This window comes from Diplodia corticola (assembly GCF_001883845.1).
Source record: "Diplodia corticola strain CBS 112549 chromosome Unknown scaffold3, whole genome shotgun sequence".
NCBI classification, from domain to species: Eukaryota; Fungi; Ascomycota; class Dothideomycetes; order Botryosphaeriales; family Botryosphaeriaceae; genus Diplodia; species Diplodia corticola.
The window spans coordinates 524,470-542,463 of NW_017971482.1; the positions used below are offsets into that span (position 1 = coordinate 524,470).

The following is a 17,994-nucleotide window of genomic DNA, read 5'->3' on the forward strand; positions in this document are numbered from 1 at the left end:
GTGACGGCGGGACCAGGTTGCAAGCTCCGCGCTACAGCCGGCGCCGGCGATGCGCGGCGCTATGTGGCCGACCACACACCAACAAAGCTCGAAGGAAGAACGGTAGGTCAGGTGTAAGGGTCCCGGATTTTTTCTACGAACGGGTTGATTTTTCCTTCTTGACCGCCATTCCTTTCCATGCTAGCTTCTGGGAATATGAGCACGCATCTAGCTTGTTATGAGTCCGCCTCTACCGACACCCCACAGCCAGCCAGCCTCTTTCTTGCAGCGGTGCTGCGGGATTTTTTTTTTTTTTTTGCTTCCCCCCCTTCAGACCTCCTCCCCGAACGGGTAGTTAAACTTCAGCAGCCCGTTCAATCCGCCCACCCAGTGATCCTCCCCTCTGGTCATGCCGCCATTCGTGCCCCTCACGATGCTCGGCACGCCGCCGAGAAGCGGCGTCCCCTTCTCACCCCTACCTATCCCACGTAGGCCGACGTCCTCGCCGGTGATGCGCACCTCGCCGCCGCGGCCGAGTGGCTCCTCGAGGCGCATGCCGTCGATGCTGACGTCGACGCCGTCGGACCGGTTGCTCTCGGCCACGCGCAGGGTGATCTCGGCGTTGGCGGGGAGGACGAGCGGGCGGAAGGAGAGGCTGCGCGGCGATATGGGGGTCAGGATGAGGGATGGAACGAGCGGGTGCACGATGCAGCCGCCGGATGATAGTGAGTACGCGGTGCTGCCCGTGGGGCTGGCGACGATGAGCCCGTCCGCGATGGCGTCCGTTAGGTGCCGGCCGTTGACGGTGATGCCGATTACGGTCAGGTGAGGGTTGCGGCCGCGGTGCAGGATTATCTCGTTCAGGGCGTAGAGCGGCGACGGGGGAAGTTTGGTGTTGCCGCGAGCGAGGGTCTGGGCTGTCGCTAGAGATGGGTGCTTGCCCGTCAAGAGGGGCTTCTTGTGTGCAGGGCCAGATGCGGACGAAGAAGCCCCTGTGGATACGAGTCTTGCAGGAGTGTGTACCGACACCTTGAGACGGTGACGGAGGAGGATGCGGGCGTGCCGATGTGTGCCCATAAATTTGCCCCGAAGAGAAGCCCACGGATCGTCAGCGATGCGAACGATATCTTCAGTCCCCGTGGATGAGACCGGGTCGAGCGTCTGCTCCGCGGCGGCGCTGGCGCCAGACATGAAGACCTCTCTGAAGGCGCGCTTGTACTCGGCGAACTTCCACTCTCCCAAGAATCCAAGCGTTCCCATGCTGAAAGCGAGAATGGGCGGTACTTGCTTGGCGTTTGCGTACAGACTTGCGGCGTGGAGGATTGTTCCATCTCCACCCAACGTGGTTATGAGATCGACACTGCCATGGAGCACCTGCTCCGCTTCGCGTTTCTGGAGTGGCAGTGCATAGACAGTCGACGGAAGTCTGTCATGGATCGCATGCGCGACGTTGGGCTCGAATAGCAGATTCACGTCGGGATATGTTGTCTGAATGTGATACGCCAGTTCTACGAGTGACTCGGTGACGTGAGGCGCGTCTTCCTTCTTCATGAGCAGCACGGTGCGCAGAGGAGAATGCCAATGGAGGCCGAGGAGGTCATTCTGGCGGGTTGCTGGATGCAGTCAGCGCCAGAGCTCTGGTTGGCGGGTTCCGAAGAGGGACGGGAGAGTTCTCGAGGGCGGGTAAGGATGCTGAGCTCACCATGTGCGTATAACGCCTATCGCTGCTCACCTTGGTATACGGGAGGGTTGCGCTCGGGCAGCTCGGCAGCTTGCGGCAGCTCGCTGACCTGCCGGTGACGGACGGCGCACGAGAAGGCCCTTCGCGGCGGGGCGGAGCGGAAGCGCAGCGGGAATCGCGGCGGCATTGTGAGGGCTACCTATGGCATGGCGACGGTGGTGGTGAGCGGCGAGATGTGAGATGTCGCCCAGCGCTGATGTCAAGGTGGCCCATGCTCCCGCGCTCCACGATGCTCGACGAACCGCACATCCGCGTCCCACATCGTTTGCTGGACCCTCGCAACTTGCCGGGCCCGTCACCACGCGCCTCACCGCATTCGTGGACGCCCGTCTGCAGCCCTCTTCTCGGCCCTTCTCACCTCCCAGCTTCCTCCCGCCATGCCTCTTGCCAGGCAACCTCTCCGACCACGCTGACCCTGACCCCCACCGGCTGCTGCCTCGCTCCTGCCCACGGCGTCGCGTGCTCATCCGCCACAATCCCGCCTGCCGCCCACGCCTCCGCCTCCGCCTCGCCGCGACTGTTCCCGCGACGCCTAAACAAGGCATTCACCACCAGTCTCTCCCCTCCTCCACGCACCTCGAGCTCGCCGCCATGGACTCCGACGGCCTGAAGCAGAGGCATAATGCTGCCACGCAGCCCATACCGCCCGAGGAGCTGCACACACACGGCGCAGATACTGGCAAGATTGTACACCCGGCAGGCCCAGTCAAACACGGCGGGCCAAAACAAGCTCTGCGCATGTTCCTGTTCGGCGTGTACTTCTTGGGCAGCTGCGTGTGGTAAGAGACTTTCTCATCTTTTCCTACTTTACTAAGGGAATAGTGCCTCATTCGGTCTTAGTATCAACGTATCCCAGTTTATCGGCGCCCCGCTATACTTCTGCAGCAAGGACTGGTACTATGCCTGGATGGCCGTCACCAAACAGCACTTCGGCTTGCTCATCACCACCATGACCCAGTGGTGGTCGCCGACCGTTGTGAGAGTCAGTGGCGATGAGAGCGTGCGCGGTCAGCTCAGGCAGACTGAAGACGGCCGTTTGGAGTGCGACTTTCCCGACCGCATGCTTCTGATTGCGAACCATCAGGTGCGCCTCATATCCTGCCACTGCCGAGGAACACATCACTGACGGGGAACAACAGATTTACACGGATTGGCTATACTTGTGGTGGATTGCCTACACCTCGCGCATGCATGGCCACCTGTACATCATTCTTAAGGAATCGCTCAAGTACATCCCCCTCATCGGCACCGGCATGCAGTTCTTCAGCTTCATCTTCCTCTCGCGCAAATGGGCGACAGACAAACCCCGCTTTCAACATCGCTTGCAGAAGCTTAACGCTCGCCACAAAGGCCCCATGTCAGGCGAGCATGACCTGGATCCAATGTGGCTCCTCATCTTTCCCGAAGGCACCAACCTGTCCACGAATGGCCGCGAATCAAGCGAGCGCTGGGCGAAGAAGAGCGGTCAGCCCGACCTGAGACATGCGCTCTTGCCGAGGAGCACTGGGCTGTTCTTCTGCTTGCAGGAAATGAGCGAGACTACAGAGTGGGTCTACGACTGCACTATGGCATACGAGGGCGTTCCGTAAGTTCCGATATGCTTGCCAGAGATGTCTCTTCCTTACAATCAATAGGCGAGGTCAATACGGCCAAGATCTATTCACCTTGAAGTCCACCTACTTCGAAGGCCGGCCCCCGCGGTCAGTCAACCTTCACTGGCGCCGCTTTGCCGTCAAGGACATCCCAGTATCGTCACAGACCGAATTCGAGCAATGGGTCCTGCAGCGTTGGCGCGAAAAGGATGATCTGCTTGAAACCTACCTGCAGACGGGCCGCTTCCCTTGCGATACCGAGGGCATACGTTACGAGGTACCAGGCCGACGTCTCAATGGCATGCCGATGCTCGACAAGACCAAGACGATTGAGGAAGGCAAAGGCTACATCGAGACCGAGGTTCGACCGAAGAGCCCGGTTGAGTTCCTACAAATTTTTATCCCCGGGGCTACGTTATTGCTGGTGGGCAACGTCGTGTTCAAAACGCTAAAGCTGGTGAAATTGGTTGCCGGCGGTGCGTAGGTGGTTCTTTTTTCACATGTCAATACTTTTGGCCCACCCATCCTCACCTCATACATCACCTCATCCGATACGATCCGGATGTATCCACATTATTTTTCCCGAGGCATTCGTGATCAGCCGATCACCGATTGCCGAAGGCCACAGTGGACGGTCCTTCGGTGAAGCCGAGGATGGTACGAATACGCATGGGTCATGACTGTACGAAGTTTGGCTGGGTTTAATGTTTTCCATTATTGCATTCCTAATACTTCTTGCCTTTCTGTTTTTGCGAATGGGACATCCGCGTCATACCCAGGTCTGCTTCATTGGTGTAGTAGGATGCTTCTTTGGGTCAGCGGTTGGATAGAAGATGACACTTGTTAGACATTCCTGACGGATCGTCTCCTGGGGCTATACATAGGCTGAAATTCACCGGCGTACACTAGACGAGTTGTAACAGGAGGCGGGGCCTTTGTTAAGACTATGCCGCGAGGCTGCTATGCCGTACCAGGCACAATGAATACCGTCATTAGAAGAATGAGCGTACTTTGATCATAAAATAGGGGGAGAGGGAAAAGCCATAACACTTCTCATTACCTCTCATCTCCTCCCATTCCACACTAACCCTCTCTTACCTTCTCAAGCACCATCACCACCACCACCATCCCTCTCTCCCTCATCCAACCCCGGCGCAAACCTGAGCAGCATCTCGGCTGTCTTATACCCCTCTCTCGCGCGAGCGTGACGTCCGCCGGGACATCCGGACGGAGGAGGAACGTACCACGAGGGCGGCGGCCTGGCTGTCGGGTATTTTTTTTGGTTCATCTTAGTGGTGGCAGGTCAGGCGGGAAGGAGAATGGAGGAGCGGGGAGGCGGGGTTTGATTTTGATTGGGTTGGGTTCGGGTGTGAAGAAGAGGTGAAAAAGGGAGGGAGGACGTACATACATCCCATACGCGATCACCGCGACGACGGGTTCCTCGTGGAAGGCGATGCTGCCGATATTGTGCAAGGCGATTGCGTCCCAGATCTGCTGCGTCTTGCGGTCTTCGTACCCGCGCACATTCCCTTCTCCCCGATCACCACCACCACTGCTACCAGCATCAATCATTTCCCCCCCCCACCCACCCATCCCCACCATCATCACGACCCCATCTCACCGGCGCCTTCCCCCCTGAAAAGCTCCACCGCCGCATCCGTCCCATCCACCTCAAACCACATATCCGCGTTCACGCACTCGCCCCAACCAAGATCGTGCGGAATGCACCCCAGCGCGACGACTTTTTGGTCGATCTTCTGGTGTTCGAGCGCCGGATGTGACTGGATGAGTGCGGCGAATAACCAAAATCGTACCACGTAGTTATATGTGAAGGAACCCAGAGAGTGCTGCTAGGCGTGCTGCAGGGCACTGGCAGCGTGGACGAGGGGGTCGTGGTGGGGTAGAGGGAGGGGGTGGTGGCGGATGTGGGCGTTGTGGGTGGTGGTTTTGTTTGCGGGTGGTGGCTTGAAAGGTTGGTGTTTCTGAGGACGGAAATATCTGAGTTGGGTTCTGAGCAGCAATAGTGCTATGCTGCATTGGAAGTGGTGCGGAGCTAGCTCACTGATATATTGCTGTTGTTGCTGGTTGCTGCTTCCGTTTCATTGTGCTGTTGAAGTGAGGTTTGAGCTGGCTCTTTATGCTCCGCCGCTACGATGCGGGGAACATTTAGAATTATGACCCTGTGTGTTTATAGACTTATAGACAGAGATGGTGATGTCCTTAGTCCCGAAATGCTAATTACTATTTAGTTTGAGATCTAGCAAAACAAGCTCGGGTTGGTGTTTAGGACAACAGCGGTGAGCCAACGATTCCGAGAGAGTAGCACAAGGAACCACTCACTTTCCAATACCCACAGTTCCATGCTCCGGGGACTTTGCTCGTGATTGCAGCAAAGGCATGCATTCGAATAAAACAGTTCCTTAAGGCACCATGTATTACTGGACCCTTCATCAAATGTAAATACGACCGAAAGCAAATCGCCATCACTCTAAACCCCTTCCCTACCATCAACCCTCCACTGTACACTGAGACACCTCTTTACGTGCAGTCACTGAACATTCACCACCCTCTCTCTAAGCCAGCTATGCGCAGATAATGGGGCTTCTTCCTCCCATTCATTCATCCATACGTCTATCCACGCATGAAGGCTTCACCCAAAAGCTCAAAAGGAACAAAGAAGATCCCGAGCAAGGAAGAGGAAATTGAACATCCAGACCGAACATCAAGACCAGAGATAAAACACTAGAAAGTAGTATTGCATTGAGAACGATTAGACACAGAAAAGAAGACAACGAAAAAAAGAAATAGCAGAATACGTATGCACACGGAAGAGGCAGAGAAAAGAAGAAAAAAACTAGAGAGCCCAACGGATTAAGAAAGGAAAAAGCGATGCAGGCCAAACGACGAGTTGCGTGAAACAAGGTCCAAGCCATGCTGAGAAAGCAGAAAACCACCCAAAAACAGAGTACTCGAAATAACACCAATTGCTTTCTCTAATACGAATAAGCACCGGTGGTATCCCCCCTTTTCCGCTGGATGATTCCATTCCTTAATGATTTTTTTTTTCCATTGCTTGTTTGTTTCTTACCGTATTCGCCATTGTTTTTCCCCCGCTCCGTGAGGAGAACCGTGATGATCCCTTCGTCCGAGCAGTAATAACCCAATTCTCCTTGTCCACAGCTTTCACTGCCCCATGTTACCCCAGCCCAGCTCCGGAATCGCCCTTCCGACTTCTATACTTATTTGTACAGATACCCCTTTTCACCTCGCAGTCGTATTCACGTATCAAGTCATCCCCCGTCCTTATTGACTACTCTCCCCATCCATCAACCTCCTCCCCTCACTCGCCTTCTTCGCCTCGCGCTCCAGCACGTCCAAATCGCCGCTCATCTCGCACATTCCGCGGAAGATGCCCTTCTTCTGCTGCATCAGCTCCCACGGGTCTCCAAACTCAATCACCTCACCCTTGTCCAGAACCAGGACCTTGTCGTAGTCGACAATGGTCTGCAGACGATGCGCGATCGTGATGGTCGTGTTGCGGATCTCGCGGATCGTCTCCTGGATCTTGCTGTCGGTCGCGTAGTCGATCGACGCCGTCGCTTCGTCCATCAGCAGCACCTTCGGGGCCTTGAGCAGCGCCCGCGCCAGGCAGAGCAGCTGCCGCTGCCCCTGAGACAGATTGCTGCCCGACTCCGACACGGTCGAGTTGAGGTTGCGGAAGATGTTCTTGTTCTCGAGCGTCTCGGACGACGGCGTGCCGGGGTTCGAGGCTTCGGAGGCGTTGATCGTGGCGCTCTTGACTGCGGCAACTGCCGACCTCAACTGATCTTTTTTGTCGTTCGGTCCGTTCTTTTTGGACTTGACGCCGTTGGACGACCCGACTGGCGATGGCGGTCTCGTCGTCTGTGCGGAGGTTGCTGCGGACCCGACGAGCTGGACGCGACGAAGCGCGGTAAAGATCTCCTCGTCAGTGAAGAGGCCAAAGGGATCGAGATTGCTGCGGATTGTTCCGCTGAACAATGTCGGATCTAGCGGCTCGTTAGTCTCGTTGCAGCGGAATGCATCGTGGAGAACGTGAAGAAATCTTACCTTGCGGAACCATAACAATGTTCTCCCGCAGATCCTGCAATCCGATCATGCCAATATCGACGTTGTCAACCAGGATTTTGCCCTCCTCTGCTTCTAATGCGCGGAACAATGCAAGAGCAAGAGAACTCTTGCCAGCACCTGTCCGGCCCACAACGCCAACCTTTTCGCCGGGCAGGATCTTGAACGTGATGCCTTTGAGGACATAGTCGAAGTCTTTGCGATACCTCGTACTGTAGGCAATGAATTCAACTGATCCCTGACTGGGCCAGTTAGCGGGCGGCCGGTTGTCCTCAACAATCGGAGGCGACTCCTGCTCAACATCAAGGTACTCCTTGATCCGCTCCACAGAGTTCATGTTCTGCTCATTGGCCGCATAAAGCCGCACAAACCAGAGCACGTTGTCAGTGAAGGTGACCGCATAAGTCATTGCCAGTCCTGCTGCACCAGCGTCCAAACGGCCGATGCTGAGGAGGATGAATGCACCCGAGAAGAACGAAACCATGGAGCCCACCACGTCAACGCGGAATGCAAGCCATCTGTTGGCTGCCCACAGGTAGATGAAGGGCCGGTTGTGGCTGTTTACGCGGTTCAAATTCTCGCGGATGAAGCGACGTTCGTCACCGTATGCACGGATAGTTGTCATGCCAGACAGAGTCTCTCCAAATTGCTGGTAAAGTGGACTGCGCTGTACAGACTCCAGACGCTTCAAGTCGCGGGAGGCGTTGATGTAGAACATGCCGATGAGGAAGAACAGACCACTGATGAAGATACCAGCGATCAAGAATTGGGGGATGATGACGGAGATGAGGACGACGACGGTTATGATGGAAGCCAAACAGTGGACAACACCAATTGCGACTGGGGCGATTTCCTGGTCGATAGATTCGATATCCTTGGAAAAGCGGTTCATGAGCTGGCCTAGAGGTGTGGAGTCGAAGAAACGGAACTTGGCGTGCATGACCGCATTGACAAGGCGTTGATGGATTCTCCTAGACGCGCCAAGGGAACCCCAGAACAGAACGGCTTCTCTGCTGAGTGTGATGATCATGAAAAGCACCCCGAGGACCGCATAAACACCCAGATAGTACCCAGCGTCAACGTTAGAGTTGTTGTTCGAGACGATGGACACTTGAAGGTCGTCGTGGAAGTTGCTGTGGTCTGCTTGCGAGGAGAACCAGGGAACAGGCCAGATGCAGCTTCCGCTAGTCAAGCATGAGCCGAGACCGGTAACGATGTTGGTGTGCGTAACGTGGCTGGTCTGTTTATGGACGCCGAAGATGCTGACCTGCTTGTCGTTGTATGCGTTGGCCCACTGCCGAATCCAAATATTCGTCGCAACGGAGGAGAGCTGCTGAGCGGCGAAAGCAAAAAAGGCGGCAACCCAGTACCACCAACGACCCATTGACCTGAGATACATGAAGATGATGCCCATTTTGACTCCTCCGACTGCCTTGGTCTCTTCTTGGGATTCTGTCAGCTTGCCATCCTTGATGCCACTGACATGGCCGTTGGAACTGCCATTTGCATGTCCGTTCTCCCCGATAGCTTCTTCACCTCCAACATCGGAGGGGACGCGGGAAGCCACTCGAGAAGGAGCGCGAGAGACAGGGCGAGACTTCGAAAGGTCTTCGCTAAGCCTTCCAGAGTCGATGAGCTCATTAGGCGTGCCTTGAACAGCGACCCTTCCGTTGTCGAGAAGAACTGCAAATTCGGAATGGGGTAAGCAAAGTTGAACGTTATGCGTGACCAAGATGCAAGTCCTGTTATACATAAGGGGGCCCAGAAGCGCCTGATCGAAAATCCACTTGGCAGTATGCGAGTCAACCGCGCTGAGCACGTCGTCCAGCAGAACGTGGCGAGCTTTGCTGTAAAGTGCACGAGCAAGAGAGATTCGCTGCTTCTGGCCACCGGAGAGCGTGACGCCCTTCTCACCGACCAAGGTTTGGTCACCTCCATCGAGGATTTCCAGATCTCTCTGCAGTGAGCAAGCCACAATGACATCCTTGTAGCGCTTGGGGTCGAACGGGCTGTTAAAAATGATGTTGTCCTTGATGGTACCGTTCATCAACCAGGCTTGCTGCGCGCAGTAAGCGACGCTTTCGGTAAGATTAGTGTCTGGATCGGGAGACATATCCTCGCGGCAGCGTCCGCCAGGAAGGTAGACCTTGCCTTGGACAAGCGTCATCTCGCCCAGGAGAGCCATGAGCATAGATGTCTTGCCGCATCCAGTGGAGCCCACAATGACGCTGAGCTGTCCGACAGGGAAGCGTACATCCAGGTCCAGCATCTTGAATGCATCATCTAGCTCACCGTTGGCGGATTCTCCATTGCCCCAGCTGAAGGTACCGTGCTCGAAACCAATGAGGGGGTCATCATTCTCATCAAACTCCTCGCTCTTAAGCTGCTTGTACTTGTCCGTCTCGGGCTCATTCAGATACTCTTCAATACGATCGACCGACACCTTGGATTCCTGGACGTGGGCGACCATGTCGGCAAGCTGGTCAAGTGGAATGCGGAGAAGTTGGAACAGCGAGAGCGCAGTGAAGGCGACGGATGGGACCAAATCTTTCTTCTCGATAATCGTATAGAAGAAGAAGGAGAGGAAAGTGATGATGACTGGGGCACCAGACCAGACGGTTGCCGCAGCAGCCCACCATTGGTACCGGCGACGGAGATTGGCGAGTTCAGCGGCACGCTTTTCGTTGACTTGTGCCATGAAGCGTTGCTCCCACGCGAAGTACTTGATGATCCGAATGTTGGTAAGAATCTCATTGGTCGTGTGGATGCGGGCGTCGGTGGCTGCAAGAATCTGCTTCTGGATAGCGGCAAAGCGTTTGGAAATGAGCATGTTGATAGGGAGAAGGAATATCATCATGCCAATTCCGGCGACAGAGCTAAGACCCAGGATGCGGTACAGGAGCCCGACCGACACCACCACTTGGACGGGAGTGTTGGCCCACAGGAAATGGAGGTAAGCGGAGATTTCAGCAACCTTGAAAGAGTCCACCGCCATCAAGTTGATGATGGCTCCAGAGCTGACCTGTGAGTCCGTACCACCAGTTGTAACCGCCGCGCTCGTGACCTTCGATGCCTCCGGCCTGGCCTTCTTGCGACGGAAAGACATTACCCTCTTGAAGCGTTCCCGCTTCGACTCTGACCACTCTGGCTTTTTCTCGCCCAGAACCTTGTCTCCAGAAGAGGCGGCCCTACGCTTTAGAGCCTTGGCATAGATTTCTCCAATGATGATAGCTCGAAGACGGATACAGATCTTGCGTCCAATCCACAGCGCCTGGCCGTCGGCGAGAGCGGAGGTGATGCCTGATAGGAAAAGCAGAATGACGTAGAACCAAGCAGCATTGCGGGGCGTCGCAGAAGGGTTCTCAACGTACTCTAGAATGAGCTTGAGGAGTATCGTAGGAACAAAAAGGAAAAAACCCGAGCACGCGGCCCACGCTCCTTGGATCAAGAGCTCATAGCGGAAGTAACGCAGCAGGTGCCATGACAGCGCCTGGGTCTTCCTGAATTGCCTGTACTGCGCGAGAATAGCATTGGCCTTGTCCTTCGGAGCCAGGTTCCAGACATCGGCCATCTCGAACGTTTTCTTGTACCCTTGCCATACAATGCCGTCAACCCATCCGAAAGTGACGAGAGATAGGACACTGGCGGTCTGCTCCTTGGAGGGTTTAATGTGGCCTTCATACTCCAGCTCCACAGGGCGGTTGCCCTTGCGCGAAGTCAGTGCAATGACGGCCAGTAACGTTGTGAGAGCGAAATCCGCGATGGTGAGGTTTTGCCCAAGCCTGGACTTCGGATGGATGATAGCCGAGCGGAAGAGAAGGATCTCGAAGAGCCAGAGGAAGCAGTAGAGCGAGGCGGTGTGGAACCAGAGCCTGGGAAAGGATAGCCGTTTCGCATTGGAAAACAGCAGTCTCGCAGAGGCCAGGACCGTGATGTATGCCCAGACCGCAACTCCCGAGACCCTCGACACAAGCGTTCCCTTGCCTTCAATCAGAGCCGCCACATGTATAGCCAATTCGCCGAGCACCGCCAGTTCCTCGACCACAACCAGAAGCACCTCACCCTTCGGTCTGTCCAGCTCCACGAAAGAGTCGTTTGTCCTCGTCGGGACCAGGGCAAGGTCCGCATTCCGCTCGAGCTCGTCCTCAGTGTCCGACTCGCTGTCCTGGATGAAGGGATTGGTGCCCAGGCTGTGCTGGACAGGGCGGAAGGACCAGACGTTGCACCACGAGTTCAGGGAGTGATATGCCGTGTAGTATTTGGACTGCTGCCATGCGCGGTAGAGCTGCAGCAAGAGGTACAGGAAGGACAGGCCACATATTATCAATGGGAGCAGCGTCTGCAGATAGCTGGAGCGGCGGTTAGCGCAGACGGGCAGGGCACCAAGGGCTCACGTACTCCTGCTCGAAGCACTCGGTAAAGTCATCGGCGCGCCATACTGGGCTTTCGCAGCGGGCGAACATGGTGTCGCTCGGCGGCGGCTTTGATAAAGCGCCAGTAGTGGGGGAAAGCTCAACCACCGCGCCTCGCCTCGTGGTGCGCGGGTTATTCAGATGGCATGGACAGGAGAGGAGTGCTCTCTGGGGATGGGCAGCGGTATGGCGCCGAAGGCGGGTGGAAAGGCGGTCGACGAGGGCGAGGCGGTCGCGGCACGCAAATATAACTAAAGTCCACGACGTCGACGCCGCTAGTCTGTACGTCACCGTGGTTGCCGGGCAGCACAGGCGCGATCCTGCCCTAGCAGGCAGCGGAATCCCGGTCGGCTCTGCTCCCGCAGCGGACAGCGGACAGCGCAGCGAAGCACAGAGGCGCGGCTTTGATTAAATCAGCGATGGTGAGGCTCGCGGGCAGCAGTGGCGGCGCGAGCGGGCGGCGCAGGCAGGCCGCGCGCACGCCTTATCGCCTGCCGGAGTCACGATGCCGTGAATCGCGTGCCCGCTGCACCATGCAAAATCAGCGCACCGCCCGCACCGCCCGCACACCGCAATTCGGCGCCGCCCAGCATCGCTCCGGTTCGCCGTCCCAGCCCGCCGACTCCGCCCGGCGCCGCCTTTGGGTCCGTAGCGCCGTGCCAGGCGCGAGCACAGAGAGGCTACGCAGACGGCGCACCGCAGGCAAAGAGAAACCTCGGCCGCCGTCGAGGTCTACCTTTTACCCCACCTCCCTCACGATCTGACCCCGTTCCGAGAGGCGCGAGCTTGCAGGCATCAATGCACATCATTGGCGCTAGGCGACGCGCATCCCAACCGTCGTGCAGCGCAGTAGTAATCTCGATTCCGCGATCCTCCTTGGGCGCGCCTCCAAAACAAAGACTGCGCGTGCTCGCTGCCAATGCCGCCGCGACGCCCTAGAACCATCTCACACGCGGCCGTTGCTGTTCCTGGCCGGAGGATGGACCCGTGCGCGCCGCCGGCGTTCACACCACACCAGGCGCTCCACGCCTTGTCCGCCGCTGTCGTCAGCCGTTGGGCTCGTTGCACCAGGGCCCATGTAAGGCTAAAATAAAGTGGTTTGACAACAACGCCCACGCCCACGCTACCTGCAGGATCAGCCTAGCTTCCAGCCTAGCTTCCAGCCTGGCCTACGTAGTCTTGCGCTGAAGAAAGCGCACTTCCCCATCGCTAAGGTACCGCAGTGGTCCCGGTCCTCTCTGCCATCCAATCCCTGTCGTCCACCAGTTGTCCACTGTGTACCTTACCCCAGTGGTCGATAGCTTGATGCCTGGAATCCCCCGGCGGTACGGATGCAGGCTACCTGCAGATAGGCGCTGTACACCGCTGCTCTGTGATATTGTACAGGGGCTGATTATTAACTGCTCTCCATGCACTTGCCTGGCTCGCAGGCCGTCTGTTGCGTGGCATTGGACCACCACCGTATTCCTTTTGATGAGGCTGCAGAGACCCGGGCCTGCCAACGCTCGCATGTCCGCGCCAATATCTCCAAGTTACACTCACTGCTCTGTTCCCGAGTGGCTCTAGTTCTAGCGTCGAGGCATCTCAATTCTCTGGAAAATGATGCGTTACGCTTTCATCTGTCCGAGGTTGAGGCGTTGGATCACTTTGCTGGCTTCCAATTCTCGGGATATATGCACCCCGCTTGGCGCATTCTCTCTCTCCCTCTGTGCTCCTTTGCAGTCCCTCAAAACTAAACTTGCGGCATTTCGAAACGCCCCACTGTGGGCTCTTTTAGTGGCGCAAGCAGATTGGTATGCATTGGCGTTATATACACCTCTAGAAGACAACGGAAAGAGACTCTCTGCCATTTACTTGCGCGGCGCAGCAACGGGAGTCCACGCGCTGTACTTGGCTTTGGTGCTAAATTTCCCGTCAGCGATTTTCAACATATTCAGAACAGCCCCACGTACGTGCTGTAAGTCTTGAAACCCGAGCGACTCCAGGTAAGCGTCGGCCTGTGTTCCTTAGGTTCCCACGCGCGGAGCTGCCTCTGCATGATCTTATCCTCGGTCGGGGGCTTGTCCACCATGTACGACATCCAGGCGTGCCTAGAGGGGTCAGTCGAGGGACCAAAACTGAGAGTAAGTTGGCAGCCTACCATCCCGGCTCAATCTGGGACCTGCAACACATCAGCGACAACACCCCACACTTGAAACCGGTTTGGTCCTTACGGGTCGAATTCATGGTCCTTGTAGTCCACCCAGCGCGTCCTCACTGCACGTTCTCAGGTCAATTGTTGTCAGTGCGCGGGCGAGGCACTACTGACGAGGCAATTCCTCCGCAAGGTTCTCGAAGTACTTGTTGCCGTATCTGTCGGTTCCAATGAGAGCACCGGCCTTGGTGTCGCCTGCCGTGGCGTCAGCTCCTACGTCATATCCCTCGAAGCCGCATCGACTGACCAATGTACTATGTCCGCGAAAGATGGCCCGTCAGTCCGGAGCGCGAGCGGAGGTCGGAGGGTGGAGAGCATACCTGCATCTGGTGCCAGGCGTCCTATTCGAGGCATGTTAGTAGCTGGAGGCGGAAGTCGCGGGGCGCATCGCAAACCTTGACGCCCACTCTGCGCAGGTTGCGCAGCGTACGAGTGATGGTCGACATGGTGAGCTGGTGTGGTGGTTCAGGGCACGCGGGTCCGCCGAGGAGCTTCACCAGGACGTTGGTGATGCGGCAGGGCAGCGGGAGTCTTGGCGCCGATTGCATCCAATGCGAGCTAGTGCATTTGTCCGGTCCCACCCCCGGCTCCGAAGACCGCCCGCCGGCCGGCGAGTCATCAACGCGAAACAAACACCATCCTCTCGTGTGCCAAGAAATTTTGCAGCACCCGGCGGTCAGCGCGTTTGCAGCCGGAGGTATAATGTTCGCCCGGTCTGCCATACGGTCCTCCACTTCCAGGATCGCGCTGCCTCTGCGCCGGCCCGTTCCACTGGGTAGAGCTGCCCGGAGATATTCGACGTCTAGCTCAGCGGCACCTGCTTCCCCACCAGCCACTCAATCCGGCGCCCACATGTTGGCCAGCTTGACTTCCGAGCTGGACAGGCTGTCCCCTCGCTTCGAGGTCCAGCCCACCCAGATTGAGATCCTCTCGACCCCTTCTGAGTTCTATGAGGCGCTCAAGGTCAGTTAGTTCTGTGTCTTCCATGCTGTTTGGGCTGCATTCTGTACAGTGATCAGTCTTTGCTCCTTTTCTATGCTATCGTTTACGAGAGAAACATGATGTTATATCCGCTGTATTCATGGTTCTTTCCGATCATTTTCAGCTTCAGCTCCAAAGACTCAAACTAACTATACAGAAGTAGACTAAAATCTCCACCGCCAAGCGGAGAGTATACCTCTCCACTCTCTACATAGGCAAGACCGAGCATGAGCTGGTAAGATGCCTTCCATTATTGACCTGATCAACCAGCTTACCCAAGGGTCCCCTCTGCAGATCTCAGTCATTCGGGACGCTCTTCAACGTAACCCGGACCTCAAGGTATCATTCCTGACGGATGCTCTCCGCGGAACCCGTGAGACGCCCAATCCATCATGTGCATCCCTCCTCGCTCCTCTCGTCGAAGACTTCGGAGCGGGCCGTGTGGAGATTCGCATGTTCCATACGCCAAACCTGTTCGGCGTGCGGAAGAAGCTGCTCCCTCGCCGCATCAACGAAGGATGGGGCCTGCAACACATGAAGCTGTACGGCGTGGACGATGAGTTGATCATGTCCGGGTATGTGACCATCTGTCTTGGCATTATAGAGCCCAGTGGCTGATGGGATATCCAGAGCAAACCTCTCCAACGACTACTTTACGAACCGTCAGGACCGTTACCACGTCTTCTCGTCCGCCGAGATCACCGACTACTTCTTCCGCATCCACTCTGCCATCAGCAACCTCAGCTACCTCATTTCTCCCTCGCCATCCTCTCCGGGCGGCTACACCATGACATGGCCCACCAGCAACGCCGGCCCGTCTCCCCTCGACGACCGCAACACCTTCAAGAAAGCCGCCTCGGACCTCCTCACGCCCCTCATCCGCCCGGCCGCGACGCCGCTCCCCTCCTCGCCCACCTCCACCCTCATCTACCCCCTCCTCCAATTCACCTCCGTCCTGCCGCCCGCCAACGACACCAGCACCGAACTCCCCGCCATGACGTCCCTCCTCACGCACCTCACGCGGCCCGCGCACGCCGGCAGCGCCTGGACCTTCACCGCCGGCTACTTCAACATGACGCCGTGGATGCGCTCCCTCCTGCTCGCCACCGACCCCGTCCGCGGCACCGTCGTCGCCGCCGCGCCGCAGGCCAACGGCTTCTACGGCTCCGCCGGCGTCTCGGGCATGCTGCCCGCCGCGTACACGCTGCTGGCCCGCCGCTTCCTGCAGGCCGTCGCCGCCGTCGATGGACTCGCCCACCGCGTCAGGCTGCTCGAGTGGCGCCGCGGCACCGTCGGCGAGCCCGACGGCTGGACCTACCACGCCAAGGGCTTCTGGGTCACGCTGCCGGGCGAGACCGAGACGGGCAGTGGCGGCAACAAACAGGTCGACGCGTCTTCCCCGTCCTCGTCCTCGCCGACGTCGGAAAGAAGCTCGGAGCAGCAGCAGCAGCAGCAGCAGTCCGGCCCCTCCATCGCCATCATCGGCAGCAGCAACTACACCAAGCGCAGCTACGAGCTCGACCTCGAGGCCGGCGCCATGATTGTGACGCGGGACGTGGACCTGCGCCGGCGGCTGGGCGCCGAGGAGGCGCGCCTGGCCCGCGGCGAGTGGGCGCGCGAGGTCGGCATGGGCGAGTTCGAGCGGACGGAGCGCAGGGTCGGGCTGCACGTGAGGATTGCCATGTGGATCGTTACGATTTTGGGCGGTGCTTTGTAGAGGCTGGATGCCGATTGTACTGTACAAACAGAGGGTAGAGTGTGGCGGAACGTGAGAAGATAAAGTGTACGAGTATTGTTGCACAAGAGAGAGAGGGAGAGAGAGAGAGAGAGAGAGAGAGAGAGAGAGAGAGAGAGAGAAAGGGTACGCGATCAGAGAGAATGGAACGGTAACGTGATGCATTGTCGAGTGTACACTCTTCTCACCCTAGGAGGTATAACGGCGAGATAAGGTATTGCACGAGCCACGTATGTCTAGGTGCTACTACATAACTTCAATCCACATTTACGCCCGTCATAAATCTGCGTGGACTGCTTAGACAGGGCAACCATAGTATACGCTTCGCAATCAGTGGAAAGATAAAGTTTCCTTATATTAGGACTCCGACGGATCGAACTGCGGAGAGATTTTACGGCTGTCAAGTACAACGTACATCCAAGGCGCTTAAAATAGCGTGACGACAGTGAGTTGTTCTCGAGCCCGACGTTGCCCAAAAAAAAGCAAAAAATAAATAAAATGCAGCCGACGCTAAAGACACGACAAACAACAGGTTGGTCCGTTGGGCGAGGGCGACGGACAGGGTGTTGTATACAGAAAACCTATACGGTTATACGCGCAGGCCCAGGACGATGACGTTGAAAATGAGGTTGTTGGGGACTGGGCTTAATGACGTCTTCGACTTTGGGTTAATACTACCTATGTGCGGCTGCCCTATTCAACATTCTGCAACTATGGTTCATGAACGTAGGTAATCCACGGCGACTCACATATTCACTGATACGCAAACACGCATCTAGGAGCACACCGTTCATTATTTCAATTGGATTTTCCAGCGCCCTCTCTATGGTAGGCCATTTCTTTGTAATGAAGCTTTTTTCAACGATGAATGAGCTCAGAGAAGCGTCGTCCATTCGCAGAGAAAAACCAGCACTTGCTGCTACCCGCTGATCCGAGTTTGGTATGAGAAACCCGAAGAATAGGCTTAACCTATCCCAACAACATTTATCGAAGAAGTAATGAAAAAGGAAAAAAAGTGATCCCGACGCCCGTGGAGAGAAATCATATCCACCGTGAATGCATAACCCAGCGCATGAAAAGCAAGAAACCGAGAAATCCCTTGGCCGCCTGGACATCTCTTGGTGTTTCCGGATTAAAGATACTATCACCGGTGAGCGCCTCTTTCGTGGTGAAGGGGCTGGGCATTGTATCGGTGGGTAATAAACGGTGGCCGCGAAGATCGTTCCGAGTTTGTCTTTACCAGAGATGCCTGG

The 17,994-nt window shown here is 56.6% G+C and overlaps 5 protein-coding genes across 5 annotated transcripts; 2 read left to right on the top strand and 3 right to left on the bottom strand.

Moving 5' to 3' along the window:
* Positions 1–309: 309 nt before the first annotated feature.
* BKCO1_3000170 (nadh kinase pos5) lies at positions 310–1,847 on the bottom strand (the record flags this gene model as incomplete). Its single annotated transcript, XM_020274064.1, has 2 exons — positions 310–1,592; positions 1,712–1,847. 2 exons carry the CDS (start codon positions 1,845–1,847, stop codon positions 310–312), a joined length of 1,419 nt encoding a protein of 472 aa, XP_020134549.1.
* Positions 1,848–2,311: 464 nt separating this feature from the next.
* Positions 2,312–3,796, top strand: BKCO1_3000171 (acyltransferase-domain-containing protein; the record flags this gene model as incomplete). Its single annotated transcript, XM_020274065.1, has 4 exons — positions 2,312–2,499; positions 2,561–2,804; positions 2,860–3,305; positions 3,355–3,796. The coding sequence occupies 4 exons, from the start codon at positions 2,312–2,314 to the stop codon at positions 3,794–3,796; spliced, it is 1,320 nt and encodes a 439-aa protein (XP_020134550.1).
* A 2,819-nt stretch (positions 3,797–6,615) lies between these two features.
* BKCO1_3000172 (atp-dependent bile acid permease) lies at positions 6,616–11,882 on the bottom strand (the record flags this gene model as incomplete). The annotated part of the gene is made up of 3 exons (XM_020274066.1): positions 6,616–7,340; positions 7,402–11,768; positions 11,818–11,882. The coding sequence occupies 3 exons, from the start codon at positions 11,880–11,882 to the stop codon at positions 6,616–6,618; spliced, it is 5,157 nt and encodes a 1,718-aa protein (XP_020134551.1).
* A 1,799-nt stretch (positions 11,883–13,681) lies between these two features.
* On the bottom strand, positions 13,682–14,471 carry BKCO1_3000173 (nadh-ubiquinone oxidoreductase subunit; the record flags this gene model as incomplete). Its single annotated transcript, XM_020274067.1, has 8 exons — positions 13,682–13,733; positions 13,784–13,921; positions 13,972–13,992; positions 14,045–14,087; positions 14,140–14,220; positions 14,273–14,279; positions 14,346–14,366; positions 14,421–14,471. 8 exons carry the CDS (start codon positions 14,469–14,471, stop codon positions 13,682–13,684), a joined length of 414 nt encoding a protein of 137 aa, XP_020134552.1.
* A 406-nt stretch (positions 14,472–14,877) lies between these two features.
* On the top strand, positions 14,878–16,723 carry BKCO1_3000174 (cdp-diacylglycerol-glycerol-3-phosphate 3-phosphatidyltransferase; the record flags this gene model as incomplete). The annotated part of the gene is made up of 4 exons (XM_020274068.1): positions 14,878–14,988; positions 15,170–15,241; positions 15,301–15,581; positions 15,637–16,723. The coding sequence occupies 4 exons, from the start codon at positions 14,878–14,880 to the stop codon at positions 16,721–16,723; spliced, it is 1,551 nt and encodes a 516-aa protein (XP_020134553.1).
* Positions 16,724–17,994: the final 1,271 nt, after the last annotated feature.